We start from the raw sequence: 15,705 nt of genomic DNA on the forward strand, positions 1-15,705 counted from the left end.
TATCTCTTTAGCTCACAAAATTCAATAGTGACTTTGAGTTAATCAAGTATGTGTGGACTTTCCACTGTAAACTTTGTCTTTCTTAGTGGTCCAGGAGCACAAAGAATTTTCATCTAATTTTGGTTGAATCTTAGATTTTATTTCGGTCTCTCAGGAACCTATAAATGATTGTTATTTACAGTAATACTGCAAACATGACCTTGATAAGTGACTTTTTCTTGTGTACTGGTACTGGTGCTTGAAGTCAGGGCCTAAACATTGTCCTTGAGCATTTCTTTTTTGCTCAAGACTAGTGTGCTACCACTTGAACCACAATTCCACTGCTGGCTTTTTGATGGTTAATTAGAAATAAGAGTCTCACAGACTTTCCTGCCCAAGTAGGCTTTGGACTGTGAGAATCAGATCTCAACCTCCTGAGTAGTTAGGATTTCAAATGTGATCCACCAGCACCCAGCAAATAAGTGGATTAGATTATTACCTTTGTAATAGTACATAAGTTTCTTTGGTAAAGTTTTACTTATTTGGTCCTTAGTCAAACACTTTTCTATTGCAAACACATTGAAGATGTAAGCTGCAAAATCTTATTTCTCATTTATTTTTTTATTTCACTTTTATCCTTTTTTAATGTTAGCAGAATTAGGAAACAGAGAAAATATTTGTAATGCTGGAAGCATTGAAAGTAAAACTGAGCTTGCAAATATTACAAACATTTGCTTTTATTCGGTACACACTAAAATTCAAATCAACCAGAATGTTAACATTTTTCAGACATTCAACATTGCTTAACTAAACTGTGAGCCATTATTTGCAGATCAAAGTTTCCATTGTTTTCTCATCTAGTCTTATAATAAGACAGAATTCTCAGATTAGCTCTGATAAATTAAAAATGGAGAAGTTTTAAAAATTACACAGCTTTTAGGTACAACTCTGTATATCACCTTGATAATAACAATTAAAAAATTATATGTGTTTTATATGTGAGGCACTTGTATACCCAAGATATAAACATTTGAAAATAGAGAAAGTTTATCTTTTTAGAACCATAACATTAAAATTTACTCAAAAATATATAGAAGTAGAGTGTTGGAGTCAACTTGGAGTATTTCCAACTTTTAAAACTATTTTATTGTCAAGGTGATGTACAGAGGGGTTACAGTTTCAGTTACATGTGTAGCTGAGTACATTTCTTGTCAAACTTGTTACCTCCTCCCTCATTTTTCTTCCACCTTCCCTCCTCCCACCCTGCCCCCAGTTTTACAGTTAGTTTACACAGTATTATTAGTATCGCTGTTGCATTGGTTCAGCTTTTATCCTTTGTCTCACCATTTTGTTGTTCCCCTTCCCTTCCCTAATCCAGACAAATTTTGATTATCATATCTTTCACTAAAAAAGAAAGCTAATCTATTTAAAATTTCACATTCCCCCATATAAAAGAATCGGGAAGCCATGTATTAGCTAAAAAAAATCTCCTTAGAAATAAAATAACTTAAATATATGCACATCAACTAAGTATTCCATAATTAAAAGCCGTAAAGAATTGAGGATAGATGTCAACAATGTCAGAGCTTCTGCAGAAGCCGCGTGCCCCGGCGTGTCATGCCTGGGGGAAGGTGTGAAGAGGGGCAGAGCAGCGCACATGGGGGTGAGGGGGCAGCTTCTCCATCCACGGGTCCACGAAGGTGGCAGCCAGGAGGAGAGGCTGCGGAAGCCACTGTGAGCATCTATTGCGCTCGCCTTTGCCAGATGCACCATCTGGGCAGAAAAGAGGGCTGGTTGGCTTTGCAGTGAGGACGCATCGTAGAATCACTGCTTAACACAGTTCTGGAAGTCTTACTTCTCCTGTGTTGGATTCTGAGAGCTCTGCTACAATGAATTTCCAAGTGACTTTGTGGCATGAGGTAATTAACAATTATTCACAAGAGGTCGTTTTTTTTTTTTTTTTTTTTTAAATCACCCACTATTGACTTTTAGTTCCATGTTACACATCTGGGTTGTGTGATATTTTCAGTAGTTTCACTTCTTTACAAAAGGTATGATCATCAAGATGTGAAAAATAATTGGAGTTGATAAGTTGTTTTCACTCTTGTATGTTTTTGAGTGGACATTTATAGTATGATATTAAAGTAAATACTTTTCAAAATTGAAATAAGTATAATTTATTAGTACCGTTTTATTCCATTAGGAAACATTATTGAGGAAAACTATTTTGTCATTGACATTCATTGAAAATAAATAAATATTATTAATTAACAATCTTAAAAAGCTACAATTCCAACTCCCAAACAAGTATAAAACGAACACATGTTGAAGGTTGATAAAATAATGAGGGAGCAAGTAAAGTGTTATTATTATGAAAGAATTCAAATTCTCATATACACAGTCCAATACAGAAATAAAGTCACAAATAGGTGCAAAACTGCAAGACTGAATCAGAATTCTAAGGATATTAATTTCATGCAAGTGCATACAATTTGTATTGATATAGATAAGAATTATTTGCCTTGCTATCATTTTTTAAAACATATTTCATAGATGTAAAATAGCTGAAGTCAATGAAAACCTCTGTGGGAAAGATGACTGGGAGTATATGCTAGAAAAATGACTCAACCCTTCTTTCCTCCTCATGACTTTTCCCTGTCATTTCTTTGGAGAGAAAAGCCACCAATGAAACAAATTAGCTGACCCCAGAGAAGGCAATTCCAGTGCATGGTGTAAATTAGCAGATTTCCCGTGTAAATTTGATTAGGCAGTTTGTATTAACTTTGTTATGTTTTCACAATCTAACATATTTTTCTATGTTTGCTATTACACTCTCTTTCCTTGTCTCAGACCTATTAGTTAAAACTGATAGCTCCCATGCTCGCTTTGTCAGCACACATTCCAAAATGGTAGCGATAGAGGGAAGATTATTAGCATGGGACCTGAGTAAAGAAACAAACAACATAGCAAATCCGGGAAGTAGTCCATGTTTTCTATTTCTAATATCAAATCATACAAAAGAAAAAAAGGGTTTGTATTTTTCTGAAGTAAACTTTCAGCTCCTGTATTCTTGGTAAGAATGAACAATTGGTCATTAAAAATGAAAATGATATTAGTTCAATGACTCAGAGTTGCTTCTTCACTTGAATGAATGTTGTCCTATTTTTTTGTTAGATTTTTTTAATTGTTGTTTTAAAAGTGCTGATGTACAGAGGAGTTACAGTTACATAAGTCTGGTAATGAGTACATTTCTTTTTGAGCGGTGTCACCTCTTCTCTCATGTTTTCCATATTTTGTTGTATGTAGAATGCACCTGTAAGTCTACAAGTAATCACCCTGGAACAGGAGAAAAGAATACACTTGGACACACAGAGAGACCACAGGAGACTACTGTTAGGAAAGGATCACAAAGGCTAAGTAGGGGCACATGATCGTACAAAATGATGCTTATCAAAATGAACTCCAAATGTTTGAGTTGAGTGGTTCTTTATCCTCTTCAAAATTACTGAGGAGTGTCAGTGTGGGCTACATCTATTGATAGGTATATGCTAGAAGCTAAAGGAGCTTTGCAAAATACTGCATTTATGTTAAAGTAAGAATAAATGTGCCAATCTGATTTTTAAATATAAATTTCAAAAAAGAAACCTGAGAACTACTGAACTTACTAATTCTTCTTGTATTTCCAAGCCTTTTTATAACTTTGAGAATAAATGGGTGAGAGAACTTACTAGTCCGGGGGAGGGAGGATTTCAGCCTGCTCGTGTGAAGCATTGCATTAACGACAACAAAAAGAAAGTAATTTACAAACTGTAACTAATTTATATAATTTATTGGGGGGGTTGTTTTAATATAAGTGTAATTCCTTGTTAGTTGACGCTATGAAATATTATCTGGAATGGGATATCATTTTATTTTATATACAGGTTGTTTTGACTCCTTGTTTTATGAGTGCTCCAGCCTTTCTGAAGAATGAAATTTGATGCATTATTTACATATTTATCTCAAAGTGAAAGAAATAATTAATTCAGAATTAAAATGGCCAATAGTAAAAATTTGAGCAAAGAAACCCTTTTTTTTAAAAAAAAAATTTTTTTGGCCTAACTCTAGTGAACTTCCCTGATCACATGTGACATAGATCATTGATTGATTGCATTTAGAGAATCCAAAAATCAGCTCCCTGTGTACAGTAACAACACACTGGCGTTTACAAAGCATTTATTCTGTTAGCAGAGAGTCCGATATGTTGATTCAAGGCTGGTAACTGTGTTCTATATGATCAGAATCCGTAGTTCCCGCCATTCATGCTCCCTAGACATTTGCTATACTTAGCCAAAGTGGTTTTTATTTAATTTTTTTTAAAGAAAGGATGAATGGCATGTCTTTTCAATCCAGCCCAGAGACTTTGCTCTTGGGAATATGCATAAGTTTGTACTATTCTCAGACCTTGTTTAATGTTCTCTTAGAAATTTTTTGAATGAACTTAACAAAGAAGAACACAGCCATTCTTGGTTAGGGTTTTTTTTTTTAATGTTCAAGAGTTTAGTAACTTGACCCCATCAAAAAGAATTATAACTAAGATGACGGCCTGAGCTTTGGACACTGGCCTGGGTAAAGCAAGCGAGTAGGTTCCATTAAGGGTGCTCTTCCAGGGAAAACCAAAGTAAAATAATCTAACGTATTAATAGGAATATTTGCTTTGTCTTTATGATTCTGGTAGCTCAACATCTTTAAGTTCTTCTCAAGCTTCATATTTTACCAAGGTTGTATTCCATTTGTATTTCATGTAATTCGCAACAAACAAAAATAGTAGTTGAATACTACTTATCTATGCAAGAGCAAAACCATTAGCACTGGAAACTCATCAAGAGCATTGCTTAATATTCGGCACAAGTTCGGGGAAAATAATAAAATTGATTTCTGTTATTAGTCATATCCTTATTTAGGATCATGGATCTTGGTTTAGGTTTTTCCTTGAGGATGGAATCTTGGAGTCTTTATTAGAGCATTAGCAGTCTGCAAGCAGCCAGTTGTCACAAAGGCCTGCAGCCCATAAACGCACTTAACACTGTTAGGAAACAGGCCAGGGAGGAAAGAAAGAACAGACAATACCAACAAACCAGCTCAGCTCCGTGGAGAGCTGACATGCGGACCATGGCGACAGAGGAGAGCCAGGAGACACAGCGCAAACACGGAGACAGGTGGCATGGCCTAGTCCAACTTCCCTCTGTGGAACAAAGAGCGAGGCCAAAAACTTTGTTATTTTCAAATTTTCTTTTTTAAATGAGGAGCTTCAGCTATTTGATCTCACTCTAGGAAATCAAACTCACTCTTCTCGTTTCCCCTTGGGGTACTGGGATTGAACCCAGGGTTTCATCACGAGCCATGCCCCCGCTCCTTTTCTGTTTGTGTTTTGCTTGCGGGATAATATCTTAAAGCTTCTGAAATGGCCTTTCCCAATCTTTTCCAGCCTCTTCTGGAACCAGCTCTAGCTCCAGAATAGCTGAGATGTTAGTCACTGGCTTCCATTCCTAGACAAACACCAAACATCTTCAAATATGAGAGATGGCCTATTTGGTTTTTGAAATAGCGTAACTTTTCTTCTTCATTGCATATCCGTGTGTTTTCCCCATGGCTAGGGTTTGGACTCAGGATCTCAAGCTTGCTTGACTTATTTGCTCACGGCTGGCCCTCGTAATACTTGAGCCACATTTCCAGCCTGGCTTTTTGCTGGCTATTTTGCTGTTGGGGTCTCTCTGATTTTTGTGCCCAGCCTGACCTCCAGGAGCAAAAAGCTTCCAAGCCTTAGCATCTTGAGTAGTTAGAATTACAAGCATGAGCCACTAGCACTCAGCTATTAGAAAAAAAACAAAAAACACCTGACATTTATATGCTATATTCTACATAGTTACGGAATTGTAAATCTGCAATTCTATCACATCAGTACTGCTTCGTTGGTACAGCCCTAACAGGCAAAATCTAATAGTTATTAAAGTTTGGAAAAATTAACTTAAATCTTTGAAAAGCATAAGTTCATTTGCAACAAGTATTTTCTAAGATTTAATAAGATGTTGCTAACTTTTTCTTCCACAGTCCATCTAGGACTTCTCACATTCAACTTAAGGCATTGGGCCCTAGACATGGCCCGCTCATCATCTAATCCAGTAGCCCTAACGGAGTTCTCAGTGAGGAAGTGATGTGCCATAATGCAACCAGGATAAACCTTGCTCCTCCTTGTTGGGGAAATGGAAGAGAATGGAAAAGGAATAGGCTGGACTCTGTCCTCAGCAGGCGAGGACTGTTTATTGAGGAACAGCGAGGGACACAGACCTTCCCGTGGGTTTGGAGGTTGTGCGGAGGGGTGAATTTGGGACCAGGCTCAGAGGGGGTCAGAGCGAGGAGGCAGGTTATTGAAAGCACCCCTAGGTCTGAGAAGTTGGGGCCCACAAAGGGTTGCTTACAGCTGGGCCTCGGTGAGATGTCCGGCCTGCAGATCAAAGCAGGCTCCCATAGGGAGGCTCTGCCTGGTGTCAGTCCTTCATATTCCATCTTTGGATGCATAGAAAGAATGGGGAGAGGCAAGTCCTTCATCTTCCACCTTTGGCGGCAAGTCCTTCACTCCTGACCTTCAACCCCACTGCATTTCACTGGGGAGCCTGTCTCTCATTGGATAGAAATTTAAGTTTCAATCCAAATAAATGACAGCTTCCAAGAACTGCATGTGCTAAAAATAAAGTGGTGTTTTCATTTTAAAGGTAAAGGTGACGCTCAAAACTTTATTTTGCTTTAAGCTTTTAAAAATAATCCTTTAAAAAAACATTTTAGAACAGTTGTTGATTTAGAGAGTTACTGAAAAGATAAAACAAAGTTCCTATAAAGCTCCTATGCAATTTCAATTACGACTAAGACTTTACATTAGTATAAGACATCCGTTATACTTAATAAGCCATAATTGATCCATTATTAGTAATGAAGCCTACACTTTATTCAGCTTTCCATAAGTGTTTCTAACAGGTGTGGTCTGTTCTAGAATTCCATCCTCCATCCACGTGATGCTTAGTACCTATGTCTCCTTAGGTCCTTCTTATTCTTTTGTTCGCGACACTTTTCCTTATGTTTCGTGACCACAACAGCATTGAGTCCTACTGGTCAAATATTTTAGGGTTGTTTTTTTCCCCCATTGGTATTTGTTTAATAGTTTCCTCATAGATAAGCTGAAATGATTAAAAATGAAAAGAACGTAGAGTGGTAGCCCATATCTCTAAGCACAGCTACTTGGGAGGCAGAGATCTGGAGGACTGTGGTTCAAGGTCAGCCCTGACAGAAAGCTAGTGAGACTCCCCACCTCAACAAATTACCTGGGCACGGTGGGGTGATCTCAGCTATGTGAGAGGCAATAGGTAGGAGGGTCACTCTGAAAGCAAAAATGGGATACTGTATCTGAAAAAACTAAAGCTAAAATGGACTGGTTGCATGATTCAAGTGCTAGATAATTTGTCTAGCAAGTATAAGACCTTGGGTGCAAACCCTCACACTGAGGAAAGAAAAGAGAATCCACAGAAACAAATCCCCATCTTTATCACATATAATCCGCTGATGTTGGCTGTTATTTACAAGTGTCACGTAGGGTGTTTGTCAGATTTCTCCACTGTGCAACCACTCTTTTATCTCTTTTCTCAAGCTATGTTTTAAAATAAAGTAACTATGCATTGTTCACCATCATAAAGTAAAAAGTTATTTTCTACCTCCTTCAGGTCAGAATGGCTACATAACTCAATGGAAACCATTTTATGTTCATGTTTCTTTTTTCCATCCATCCATTTATTGTATCATTTGTTTTTTCATCAGCATGATATCATAGATATTCATTTTGTATTTGGGGTAGTAACTTAATACTAACTTAATTTTGCTCAAATTAGTCTGGCTTTGACTGCTAGTAGATATTGCACTTGGCTTTGTTATCCCTTTCACTTACCCCATCCCTGGAGGACATATTTGAGCCACTATTTCTTAACACCACAAGATACTCCACTTAATCGTGTATTTCTTGATTCAGCCCTAGAATAGGTAATCTCTCCAAGAGCTCCTATCTTTTCATCGGAAAACCAAGCTATCTATCTGTCACCCTTACCTTCTTCTCTTGCTCTTCTGTACACTTCCTACACCAACACCGACAACCTGGCCCCACCATCTGCCATTCATTGGCTTCATTATTTAATTCTAGAATCCATGATCTGTGGTTCCCAAACGTTAACCCTGTATTCCCAAGATAAACAACTTTATCAAGCAATGTGCAGAGCTTAAATGCAGTTCCTTTTGCTTTTTTTTGATTTTTTGTTTTTGTTTTTTTTTTCTTATTTATTGTCAAAGTGATATACAGAGAGGTTACAGTTTCATACATTAGGCCTTGGGTACATTTCTTGTACTGTTCGTTACCTCCTCCCTCATTTCCTCCCTCCTCCTCCCCCTATCCTTTTTCCCCCATGAGTTGTTCAGTTGGTTTACACCAAATGGTTTTGCAAGTATTGCTTTTGGATTTGTTTGTCTTTTTATCCTTTGTCTCTCGATTTTGATATTCCCTTTCACTTCCCTAGTTCTAATAAAAGTATATACAGTTTCCAGTGTACTCAGATAAGATACAGAGATAGTGCAGGTACAACCACAGGAAGGGGATACAAGAGGATCATCAACAATAGAAGCTACCGTTTCACATGGCAGGTTGAAAGTAATTACAACAGTGATATAACAGTCGTTTCCATAACATGGAGTTTATTTCACGTAGCATCATCTTAGGTGTTCATAAGGGCATAGCTATTAGGCTCCTGTGATCCTCTGCTGTGACTAGCCTAAACCTGTGCTAATTATTCCCTATGAGGGAAACCATAGAGTTCATGTTTCTTTGGGTCTGGCTCACTTCGCTTAGTATAATTTTTTCCAAGTCCTCCCATTTCCTTACGAATGGGGCAGTGTCATTCTTTCTGATAGAGGCATAAAATTCCATTGTGTATATGTACCACATTTTCCTGATCCATTCGTCTACTGAGGGGCATCTGGGTTGGTTCCATAGTTTAGCAATGACAAATTGTGATGCGATGAACATTGTTGTGCTGGTGGCTTTAGTGTGTTCTTGTTTGTGATCTTTTGGGTAGATGTCCAAAAGTGGGGCTGCTGGGTCATAGGGGAGTTCTATTTTTAGCCTTCTGCGGAATCTCCATACTGCTTTCCATAGTGGCTGAAGCAGTTTACATTCCCACCAACAATGTAGTAGGGTTCCCTTTTGGCCACATCCCCTCCAGCATTTGTTATTGTTAGTTTTCTAGATGAAGAACATTTTTACTGAGGTGAGGTGGAATCTCAATGTTCTTTTAATTTGTATTTCTTTCATGGCCAGTGATGTAGAGCACTTTTTCATATGTCTCTTGGCCATTCTCATTTCCTCATCAGAGAAGTCTCTTTTTAAGTCTTTATCCCACTTGTTGAGAGGGCTGCTGGTTCTTTGTGGTTTTGTTTTGGAGGAATTTAAATGTTTTAGTTTTGCATATATTTTAGATATGAGGCCTTTGTCCATTGTATTGCTGGTAAAGATCTTTTCCCAATCTGTGAGCTTTCTGTTTATCTTGCGAGCTATGTCCTTTGCCCTACAGAAGCTCTGCAGTTTGATGCAGTCCCATTTGTCCATCCTTTCTTTAATTTGTAGCATTTCTGGGTCTTTGCTAAGGAAGTTTCGTCCTGTGCCAAGGAGCCCAAGTTGCTTTTGGTTTTATAGGCTTTATTCACTCCCAGAATTACTTATGTCAGCAACCTTCTTCCCATGCCTTCAATAAGATGGATATATATGCATAATGGATATATGGATACATATGGATATATAATAAATATAAAATATAGTATATATAACACTTTATAAAGAATGTTTAAAAATACTTAAATATTTTCATTTTTTCCTTCCATTCTTGAATCTTACCTCTTAGTTAATGAGACCCCATTGTATACATTATCCATTATATAAATTATAGTTTGTTCATTATTTTTCACACGTGGAATACAAATTGTATGAATTTCAATCAATGTATAATGTCTTATTGTTATACCATACATGTGATTCACCTATGGAACATCTCTTATTAGCACACTCTTAGAAAACTATGTGTTTTGAAACTCTACACTGAGGCTGAACATTTTCATTAAAACAAAAGGCTAGCAGATAGCTTGTTTTTCTCACATGAGAGCTGTTTTAAGGAAAACACTCATTTACTATTTCATGATGTCATATTTCTAGAGATCAGGGCTATGAATGTTTATTTTTTATCTTGCTAGTGTTTGTCTGAACAAACTAAAGCTATCTGAAGTGTGAGGAAAAGATCATTGTAAAAATAATAAATCTGGGATGTCAAATAAGTGAACTGAGAAGTCATATTGATTTCTGTGATTTTAATTTTAAAAAATCATTTGAAAAAATTTTGAAAATGAGAATTTAAAATTGTTACTTCTTTTGTTCTAAGGGGAATTCATCCATCCCAGCTTCTTTCTTTCTGCCTTTCATCCTTTCTTTTCTTTGCTCCTTATTTTCTACTACATAAATGTTTATGAAATGAGTCTTTTTTCATTTTTTGAGGTAGAAATTTCAACAGACACTGTGAATGCACAGATAAGTGAAATCACTTATGTCCTCCAGAACTGTCTATCATTATTGAGACAGGAAATTTGGGAAAGCAATTGGTGCATAGTAGTGGTTATATTGGTGCAAAAAAAACCCAAAAAACCCAGGAGGAATAGAGGACTGTCATGTCTATGTCTTGGAGGGTGAGGGATGGCTTCTGTAGAAGCAACACCTGTTCCTTGGTGATGGCTGGTCACTGAGAGATCAAGAGAAGTACTGTGTACAATACCCTGCTAGATTACAAGGCAGAGCCGATTTGAGGAGCTGAGAGATGAAGATGGAGTGGACATGGTAGTATGAAAGATCAGGTTGAAAATATAATCAGGAAGGACCTGCAGTTAGATTTTATCCTGGGAACGGTGGCAGAGTCACTAAAAGATTACAAACAAGGTAATGAGGAAAGCACACACTTAAGGAAACTCGCTGTAAGATACAGTCACTGGGGAGACCTAGAAATACGTAAATTTTGGCCTTCAAAAACTTGTTAAATGGCTATTGCTGCTATAAAAATGAGAGTGGCTGAGGCCAACTTTGGGTCAGCGACTGGAGAAAATCGCAAGGATTCATGCGAGCAATGTTTTCACAAAAATAAGGGGTTGAAGGTGGGTGGGAGACTACAGGAGGGACGCAGCTGCTGTCCCTCAACTTAGAAGGCCAAGGCAGGGGCATTGCCTGAGCTCAGATGCTTTTGTTTGCTTCTTTGATTTTCCAAGTGAGCCCAGACATTTGAGACAGAAAGAGAGAAAGAGAGTGATGGAGAAAGAGAAGTGGAAGGAAGGAAGGAAGGAAGGAAAGAAAGAAGGAAGGGAGGGAGGATGGAAGGAAGAAAAGGAACAAAAAGGAGAAAAAGAAAAAAGAAAGAAAGAGAGAGAGAAAGAAAGAAGAAAGAAAAAAGAAAGAAAGAAAGAAAGAAAGAAAGAAAGAGAAGAGAAAGAGAAAGAGAAAGAGAGGAAGAAGTACTGCAGGATGAAAATGAGTAATAGGTTCAATAAATCCTACTGACCTTTACTTTCCTCAAATGATTTTTAATCTTTGATGGAAAACAAGCACATTTTATTCAATCTTACATTGAATATTTGAGGATTCTATATTCAAGAATCAGTGTCAGAATTTCTATAAACTATCAATGCAAGAGGAACACAGTTGAAGTATTTCTTAAGTTTTGAAATTTTATTACAAGGAGAATGTAAAACTCAAATTAAGAGTTTTGTGGTTCATATCTGTGGCACAAAAATAGATGAGTGTGATGTTAAAGCTATTTGTTAGGAGGGGTTCTTACGGATGCAAAATCTGTGATTTTGGGAGACGGAAGTGCTCACCCACAGTGGGGTTCATGATGTTGCCCCTGTGCCTAACTGAAAAATCGATTGTTCTCTGGCAGGATGAATCCTTAAAGCAACTTCAGGTCGTTCATCAGCCGTGGCTTTTGCCGAGTGACACGGAGAGCGAAGGAGTGGAAGCTGACCAAGACAAACGTGAGTAGATGCTGTCTACTGTCCCCTGCCTCGGCCTGGAGGAATCCACAGCGAGAGCCTCTGTTCGCAGCACTAACCGCACAGAAAAAGAAGCACTTTAGACTCGACTAGGAGGAGCCCCACCGAGTAAGCTATACAGCACAGGTCTGTCAATCCGGATTCACTGGTTTCCCAACTGTAGTGCTGAGGCTTGTGAATGGAGAGAAGATGGACCTAAACTGTCCAGTTGAAACATTAACCTTCTAAAGACACCATGGAATACTACCAGTGATGGCTTAGGGCTAGGTACAACATTTAAAGTATATTAGGATCAAGTTACTGGTGTGCATATACACTGCCCCCGGTTAAACGAATAAATTTATGTGTACAGAAACTACCCCAAGTTTTAAAAACGTAATACTGTCATAGAACTTAAAACAAAATATATGTGATGATTTACTGAATGGTTATTGTAGAAAGAATGGATGCGTAGTTATGTTAGGGCTCAGCTCAGGTCAGCCTCTCCAGGGGTTTAGTGTGACATTGCCGATCACATGGCTTGTTAGATTGCAATATTTATACCACCCCATAGCTGAAGCTTATGTGACTAGTGAGAACTCAGACGAGAGACAGGTCTGAGACAGAATGGTGGGATTCGGGGAGGAGGCAGGGCCCTGGTGGCATTCAGTTGGCATATTTACAAGTATAGGCAAAAGCATGGTGGTGGCCATTTAGAGGGTATCAAGACAGAAGCACCAGTTTTCCACGAGATAACAAACAGGCAGAAGGTCCAGTGTTTCTAAAGTCAGAAAGTGCACTTGAAGCAAGTTCAGAGGCAGAGATCATATTTTGAAAGCCGTTAACCAAGAAATCCTAAACATAATGGTCTAGAAAGCAGCCCTGGATGCACTGAATCTCTAAATCAGAAAGAACTAGCACTGGTCCAGAACTCCTGTATTATGGGAAAAAATGCAAACACACACACAAAGTCCTCATTGAAATATACATATACTCTAATTCTAGAATTGTGTGTTCATTTTCATGACATTCTTTTGATCCTTTCATATTTTTCTGTGTGTAGAAAAGCCCATATCCTTCAAACAACATATATATAACACATATATACACATATATGTATGCATATATGCATATATATATAATTTGTTCTAGATTAGTCTGTTAGATCCAACACACAGGTACCCCAAATTGGCAAACACAGATGAGGAGCATCTTACAGAATGAATATTGTGTTAATTCTATGTGTATAACTTACAAGGAACTAAACTTTAAATTCAAGAAAATAATTAATCCCAATAATGTGATGTATGCAATTCCAAATTCATATACTTTTCCTCAAATCCCTGTTTTCAATCTGTATCAAGATTTGACAAAGTAGCCTAATCATGTAAAGAAGATAACCCCTCCAGAACTTTCCTTAACCCTTGTCATCTAACACATCCAGCCTTTTTATGTAGATCTCCATAGGTTTTTCACAATAATTTGCAATTTTCCCTTCTTCCACTAATATGCAAATTACTTGAGAGGATGCCATCTGTCTTTTCCATACTGAGACTCATAATAAACTTTTGATAAATATCAGAAGCTTAACGAAGTGAATGAGTCAGTGAATAAGTAGACAAGACAACTAATGTCCTTGGGGTTTTTCAGTTTGTTTATTAGGACAGTTGGAATTAAAACAAATAATAATCATTAGAAAAGTGTTTATAGTTTTATTGCAATGGTAATATTGGACTTACAGTTTTACCCATAGTTTTTTTTTTCAAATTTTTATTATCAAACTGATGTACAGAGAGGTTACAGTTTCATACGTTAGGCATTGGATATATTTCTTGTACTGTTTGTTACCTTGTCCCTCATACCCCCCTCCCCCCTCCCCCTTACCCTTTCCCCCTCTGAGGTGTTCAGTTCACTTACACCAAACAGTTTTGCAAGTATTGCTATTGTAGTTGTTTCTCTTTTTTACCCTGTGTCTCTCAATTTTGGTATTCCCTTTCAGTTTCCTAGTTCCAATACCAGTATACACGGTTTCCAATATACTCAGATAAGATTACAGAGATAGTGTAGGTACAACCACAGGAAGGTGATACAAGAACATCATCAATAGTAGAAGCTACAGATACACATGGGATGTTGAAAGTAGTTACAACTGTGATATAACAATTGTCTCCATAACATGGAGTTCATTTCACTTAGCATCGTCTTAGGTGTTCATAAGTTATCCATAGGTTTTGCTGGATGGAGTAACAACCACTCCAAAGAAGGCCATTCTGAGCTCTTGTAACCATAGACCTAGAACCAAAAATACTTGATCTCAGCAATGCTGTCCTGGAAGGTGACTGATGACAATGGAAAATTGTTTGAAATAAAATCATGGTTTAATATGATTAGGTGGTAATAAGACCCATCTGGAAATGGAATGCGAGCTAGCATGGCAGTCAGGTTCACAGCACGGAGATGCAGTGATCTGTCCAGAGTGGCTTCCCACTTCCAAGTTCTGGGACCTGTGTTACGAGGATCCACCAGAGCCCTGGAGCCTTTGCGTGTGGTTTTGGAACAGCTCACAAGATACAGTGAAACCGTCTACCTCTGTTTTCTCAGTGAGAGGAAGTAAATGACATAAATCTACACGAAGCCCCATCTGAACCAGAGTTTGCAGACTCATAGAAATTTATGGGTGAGGAAGAGGACAAAGTTTGTCTTTCTAGCAGTAACACCTGTTTTGTGACTCAGCTTTCTATAAATCATACCTTGGTAATTTCATGGAATTCTTTGATTTCTCTGGAGACAAAATTATTGTGGCAGAAAGTTTCCAAATAATGTCAGGATCTTTGCAGTGCTACATAATGCTTATTTATCATTTTAAAACAAGAGCAACGCTCGAATGAATTTTATAAGTGAGCACCTTTTAAGAAAAGCTATCTGTGAATGATTAGATAGAAAGCTTTATAAAATTTATTATAACCAAGATGAACAGAACCCTTAAGTAGACATTTTCTTAAATTTATTTCTAGTAGAAAAGTATAAATTATGAATATAAGACAATTTATATCTAGTATGTATATGTTCGTGTCTCAGATTTTTGTCCGTAGTCACTAAATAAATCTGAATCTACCAGAAATCTTCATTTTCTTAAGCTATATTTCAGAACTGCTTAGTCATAATCTCATTTTTAATAATTACTCAGGAGAAATTTATTTTAAAGATTGAGAACTTATTTTAAAGATTTAAGACTACTAGAAAGGAAAAAGTCACTGAATCAGAAAGTTATGATTTTAAAATTTTACTCCATGGTGCTGATAAACTTTCTCTAGGCCTTTACCCAATACATAAATTAACTCTAAGTGTAAAATATGGAATTGGAGAAAAATAATATAGAAACTTGAAGGAATAAATGTGGTGACAAAGTGAAAAAATAGATTCTCTAGTCTGTGGGTTCAGTGTATACAAAGTCATAAACCAACCAGAGTCAAACTAGCCAGCATCTTCAACTATATTTTGCATTTTAAAAATATAAGCCTTTCATGAACTTTTCTTCCTGGGCTGGCTTTGAACTACAATTTTCAGATCTCAGCCTTCTGAGTAGCTAGGGTTACA

General features: G+C 37.3%; 1 protein-coding gene across 1 annotated transcript in view; it reads left to right on the top strand.

Moving 5' to 3' along the window:
* Positions 1-15,705, top strand: part of C12H8orf34 (chromosome 12 C8orf34 homolog) — a 322,609-nt gene that overhangs the window by 283,487 nt on the left and 23,417 nt on the right. Inside the window, exon 12 of the mRNA XM_048358631.1 lies at positions 12,018-12,111. Coding sequence (XP_048214588.1) covers positions 12,018-12,111 — 94 coding nt within the window. The remainder of the gene's footprint in view (positions 1-12,017; positions 12,112-15,705) is intronic.

The sequence above is a fragment of the Perognathus longimembris genome, chromosome 12 (assembly GCF_023159225.1).
Source record: "Perognathus longimembris pacificus isolate PPM17 chromosome 12, ASM2315922v1, whole genome shotgun sequence".
NCBI lineage: Eukaryota > Metazoa > Chordata > Mammalia > Rodentia > Heteromyidae > Perognathus > Perognathus longimembris.